Below are 5,828 nucleotides of genomic sequence, written 5' to 3'. Positions count from 1 at the left end.
TATTAAAATCAGTGACTTGAAAAAAATCAAATAAAATCAAAAAAAATAAATAAAGACGTAAATACAGTAAAAAAAAAAAAACTTAAACCCAAATAAACGACACATTTAAATAACTAAAGTAGTCGTTTATTTATAAACAATACATTTATATATCATATTATAATAATAATAATAATAATAATAATAATAATAATAATAATAATAATAATAATCCGATTTATAATCATGAATAAAGCAACATTGTAGTTAAAGGTTAAATTAAAAAAAAATCTAATTAAACATGAGTTTATATATTTGTATTTCTAAAAAGTAAATATATATCATGAATTAACAAGAATTCACACGTTTTTTTTTTTCTCAATATATCTTACTAAATCAGTGACCTTTTCAATCGCGATAGTTTATTAGCAATAGAAATATGTATTCATAAGTTTTTTATGTGATATTAATCAAATAATTTTTAAAATTGAAGCTAGTGAATCTTCAGTCTGAATAAATCTTCAATCATAATTTGTGTTAGGTCCATTCGTGAATTAATAACAGTAACAACCTTAAAAAAGTTTTCCATAATGTGTTCGTTGAGAAGAACAATTTGTTTGTTCTTAGCTGATTTTATTTTATGTATTCATTAATTTAAGAATTTATTTATTTATTTGTGCAATGTCCCAGATTGCATCTTATTTTTTTTATCGAAATTATATAATATCAACAAAATTATAATTTAATTTTAAATTTGGACACTATTTATTTTATAAAATTGATTTTAGTTAATTTATTTGTTATCAAATTTTGAATAATTTTATCATCGAGTTTTCAATGAAAGAAAAATTTGAAATATATTTTATACAAAAGCATATGTATTTTTTTTTTTATGATTGTAAAAAGTAACGAATTTATTGTTATTATGATTATAAAATTAAATAAAAATAACTTTTATAATTTTATTATAAATTATTTATATTTACTCTGTAGATAATTCTTAATAGTTAAGTTTAAAAAATGTTCATATAAAAAATGTTACTTAATAGGTAAAATTTATAAAATTATTATTTTAATTTAAAAATTTTGAATTTTAAAAAGATTTGGGAAATAAATATGAACGTAAAAAACTAATCATCTATATATATTAATTAGTGAAAATGTGTGTTTATTTTTGTTATGATCATAGAAAGTAATAAAATTATTATTATTATAAAATTAAATATAAATAATTTTTATAATTTTATTGTAGATTATAAATAGTTATTTATTGTATAGGTAATTTTCTAATTAAAAAATAATTAAATTTAATAAAAGTTCAAATAAAAGAAATTATTAAATTAAAAAAAAAGGTCATTTAAAAATAATATTGGAAAATTGGAAAATAAAGGTGAAATATCCAAAAAATTTATATATTATTACAGATTTTAAAAGAAAATTATTTGAAGGATAAAATTAAAAATGAAAAAAAAATTATATATAAATATATAGATATATACTATGAAAAAAATATGGACATATGTTTTAACTTTTTCTTTTAATAACAAAAAATAATTAAATTTATATTATTATTATTGATATTATTATATTTATAAAAATAAGTATGAATATTTTTTATGATTTTATTGTAAATAATATTTATTTATTTTATAGGTAAGTTTTTAATTAGAAAATAGTTAAATTTAAAAATACAATCAAATCAGAAAAAAATTATTAAATTTAAATAAAAATTCACTTAAAAAATAATACTAATAAAATAATTATTTTAATTTTAAAAAGTATTATTTAATAGATAAAATTGGAAAGAAAATAAATACTTATATGGACATGAATATAGACACAGATTTAATATGACAAATATTTAATACAATTTTTTTTCTGTACTAAAATATTTTTGTATCTCACTTTTAAAATTATATGATGTTTCTAGAGATGAAGTGGCAACTAATAATTGGGAACTGTGACATCAATTTGAATCCCAAACCCTAACGGGACCAACCCCATTTCCCGCAGATTGTTTTTTGTATCCTGTCTCTCTATATATTTTGAGTTTCATAGTTAAATGCTAAAGCAAATTTGAGGTGTAGCAGAAACAATGGAGGTTCAGTCTGTTACCTTTGAGCACGTATTGGTGGAGGCTTTGGTGGTTCATACTCTTCTTACCACTGTCAAATCTCTGTTCACTTTTCTCTTCATGGTACTATATTTTTTTTCAAAGAAGTTTATTTCTTTTTTTTAATTTCATTAAGTTCACATTCCCATAAACCTATCTATGTTTGCTACAAGTATAAGTTTTATAGTTTTATTGGCTAATGTGGGATTACATAATTTTCCATGTGTTTCAGTTTATAGTTTAAGTCATTCACTGAAATGTTCCTTATGCTTTCAGTGTTAGATCCTCTTGTAAGGATAATCAGGTTGTGTATTTCTTCTGGGACATTTTTGTTTGTTTTTTTGTAAAATGTAGAACTTTGTTTTTGTTAGAGAAAGAGTAGGTGAAAAGAGCTTGTATATTGGAACAGTGGAGGAAAACTGCTCTTAGTATACTGATTCTTCATTATTACATTTTTCATTCTAGGAATGAATAAAGGGCACTTTATGAAGCTAGATCTCTTTGTTTTTTGACACCACTCGTGCTGCTGTTTTTGTTGGCTTTCAGTAATGTTTTGCATAGAACTATATACTGCTGCTCAACATGTTTTATGTGGTTCATGCTGTTTTTTCATCTCTAATGTTACTTTTATCACTGATAATTTGTCTAACAATATGTCAAGAAGGATTCTAACAAAACGTTTGGCTATGGTTGGAAGGTTTTTAATTTTCTTAAACAGTGTATTGAGTTGATTATGTCTGCACCATATGCTTGATGGTTATATGGTTTTGCTGTTTCAACTTGTCAATCTGTGAAGTTTTAGCTTCTTTATAAACTCTATAATTCACTGTATCAATGTCCTGCTTTGTCCCTCTTTTCTTTCTTAAGGTAGAGAGCTCTGCCATAAATTTTATTGGAATTCTTACCCGTTATGAACACTGATTCTGCATCACTGCACATCTGCTTTAAGCTGTGTACAGATTATCAAACCGCAATGCTGAGATCAAGTAGTATAATTGCGCGTTTGTTTTTTTATCATAAGCTTTGTTACAGGTCCATTTTTCGTTGGGTGAGAGTGTAACTTGTTCAGTATACAAACTGTTACATTGGTGTTGATGTAAAGAGTTTTAATTTCTTTGTTTTTTCCTCAGACTGGATCTCTTCTTACAGCTGTGGATAACTTAGTGTCACCAATTGATGGAAGGTAATGGTGAACATATATTCCTCGATGGTGTTGTCCTTGTTTTGGTTTGGAATGTCCAATTGTACTTATTTTTTAAAATTCTTGGTTAGGTTTCCCTTTGATCAACTATGCAAGAGAAAACATACTTGTGAAGAAAATAAGGATGGTAGCGATACAGAAGATGATGATGGCGATGATGAAGACGAAGATGACATAGATGATGGAGAAGATGATGACGACGACGATGAGAATTTCTCTGGTGATGAAGGTGGGGAGGAAGATGATTCTGATGAGGATCCCGAGGCCAATTTTGGAGGTAAGAAAGATGACAAGGATGATGATGATGATGAAGATGACGAAGACGATAATGATGAAGAAGATGAAAATGAAGATGATGAAGATGAGAAGGAAGAAGAGGAGGAAGAGGAATCTCCTCAACCACCTACTAAGAAGAGGAAATGAGAACATTGTAGTAGACAAGTTCTCATGTGCCATTGTTAGTACTGTCTAGATTTTAGTCAAATTTAGGTATTAGGACAAAGATTTATCATCTTGGACCTGTCACTCCATGTTTTTGTCGTTTAATATTATAATTTATGGACTATCATTAGTGCATTCTCATGTTACAATAGTGTTTTAGAAACTATTTTAATACTATTGTTAACAAAAAATGTTCGTTTTGTAATTCTGATTTATATTCAATTGGTATTGGAGGTAGCATTCTGGAGAATGATTCTAGTTTTGGAACGAATTGTTAAGCCATTAAGAAATCTCTGGTAAATAAATTCTTCTAAACTTACCTTGGGAGGTATCATCAATGGATTAGTCATCAAGAGGCATTATCAATGTATTAGATATCAAGGCTTTTACTTTCTGCAACCTACATTGCTTTAAGTTTATATCATAACATATAAAAGTTAAGGGTGATACATTCACTGTTCCATGGTTAAATTTAACAATGTAAAGTCTCCAAACTCAAGCAAGAAAAATTGCATTCCACATTCACTGTTCCATGGTTAAATTTAACAATGTAAAGCCTCTCCCGGCTCAATGCATTATGAATGCACTCCTCCATAACGGTGTAATACAATACTGACCCTCAACAATCATGTCTTGTACAACACAATTCATTTCTAAATTCTAATCGAACCTTAACAAACGTACCATGTGTATATTGATTTTGAAAATGTTGCTCAATCAATGTGAACCACACGGAATAGTTTTGTTCGATAATATGAAGTCCCCTCATGCTCCTTCTCAATCTTGTGTTGCAATGGATCGTTCTACTGAAGCACAAATTGTTACAAAGTTGTTTGAGAATTTATATATCCATAAAAAAAATATTTATACTCTCACTTCTATGTGTTGTTGACATCTCAACCTAAAACTTGGTTTTCAAGAAACAAAACACCCATCGTTCTCATTTCTTGTAGGGCGAAGTCAACCATTCATTGTCTTCCAACCCAAACTTTGAAATAAAATTATCCCAATGACAAACAAAATCATCTTGTGTAGGTAAGTCATATATTATCACCTTCATTTGGTGTTTGGTCTGTTTGAATTGTGCATCTCCTTACAATTCGTCAAGTATCTTTTTCATGATGTACCAAAGACATCATCTATGTCGAACATTGAAAAATACAAATTGGATTACATTCCTCATAACTTTACATTGATCGGTCACAATGTCAGCCTTGTAAGAAATGCATTGAAGCCATGATTGAAATATTCAAACAAATGAGTTGGTATCCTTAGAAGATAACAAACACATCCCAGCAAAATAGATTGGCCATGATGGTTGACACCCACAAACGATGCAAAAGGCATGTCATATTTATTGGTGAGGTATATTGTATCAAAAGAGATAACATCACAAAAATACTCACATGCAACCCTACTTTGAGCATTTGCCTAAAAGACATTTTTAATACGATTGTCATCGTCCATGTCAATATCAAAGAAAAAATCTCTGTTCATTTCCCTCATCTTCGAGAAATGTGTTGACAACACCTTTCCATTGCCTTCTTTTGTTAAAGCACCTCTTTGCTTCCACACATAATTACGGACATCTTGTTTCGTGAAATCTAAGTTCTCATAACCTTCTACAACACAAACAAATGAATGAAAATTCTTATTTATTCTAACCTTAGCCTCATCGTTAATGTTTAGACTTCAGTTAACTTGTAGATTTATTTTTCTGTTCCTCTGAAACATCCTAGATTTTGCGGGCTAAGGTCATGAGAATGAATATCATTTACCGACATAATATACCACTTTCCTTCTTTCCTTCCAACATAAATACACACCGAACATTCCGTTGCTTATGTTGGATTTATCTTAATCTCATTAGGAATTTAGAATACATATTTTCCAACTTTGGCATAAACCAACATGAAATAACTTAATTCCTTATCTTTTCCTTTCTTTGAACTTCTAGTTCTCGCCAAATCCTTTGGAGATGGCATATTGTCTATAATATGTCTTCACCTCATCAACACTATCAAAACACATACCAATAGTTAGACTGCTTACTTGGTCTGTACATAATGTGTCATCTACTTTTACATTTGATCT

General features: G+C 27.9%; 1 protein-coding gene across 1 annotated transcript; it reads left to right on the top strand.

The window, feature by feature from the left end:
• The first annotated feature begins 1,996 nt into the window (after positions 1–1,996).
• Positions 1,997–3,984, top strand: LOC114177476 (uncharacterized). The gene is made up of 3 exons (XM_028062844.2): positions 1,997–2,176; positions 3,223–3,275; positions 3,365–3,984. The coding sequence occupies exons 1-3, from the start codon at positions 2,075–2,077 to the stop codon at positions 3,714–3,716; spliced, it is 507 nt and encodes a 168-aa protein (XP_027918645.2). The 5' UTR covers positions 1,997–2,074; the 3' UTR covers positions 3,717–3,984.
• The last annotated feature ends 1,844 nt before the right edge of the window (positions 3,985–5,828 follow it).

This window comes from Vigna unguiculata, chromosome 3 (assembly GCF_037176805.1).
Source record: "Vigna unguiculata cultivar grain cowpea cultivar isolate G323 ecotype 2 chromosome 3, ASM3717680v1, whole genome shotgun sequence".
In the NCBI taxonomy this organism is placed as follows: domain Eukaryota; kingdom Viridiplantae; phylum Streptophyta; class Magnoliopsida; order Fabales; family Fabaceae; genus Vigna; species Vigna unguiculata.
This window is presented reverse-complemented; position numbering and strand designations above follow the sequence as displayed.

Coding starts and splice junctions, on each gene's coding strand:
- LOC114177476 (XM_028062844.2), top strand. CDS start 2,075: ATGGAGGTTCAGTCTGTTACCTTTGAGCACGTATTGGTGGAGGCTTTG. Junction 2,177..3,222: donor TGTTCACTTTTCTCTTCATG/GTACTATATTTT, acceptor TTTTTTCCTCAG/ACTGGATCTCTTCTTACAGC. Junction 3,276..3,364: donor GTGTCACCAATTGATGGAAG/GTAATGGTGAAC, acceptor ATTCTTGGTTAG/GTTTCCCTTTGATCAACTAT.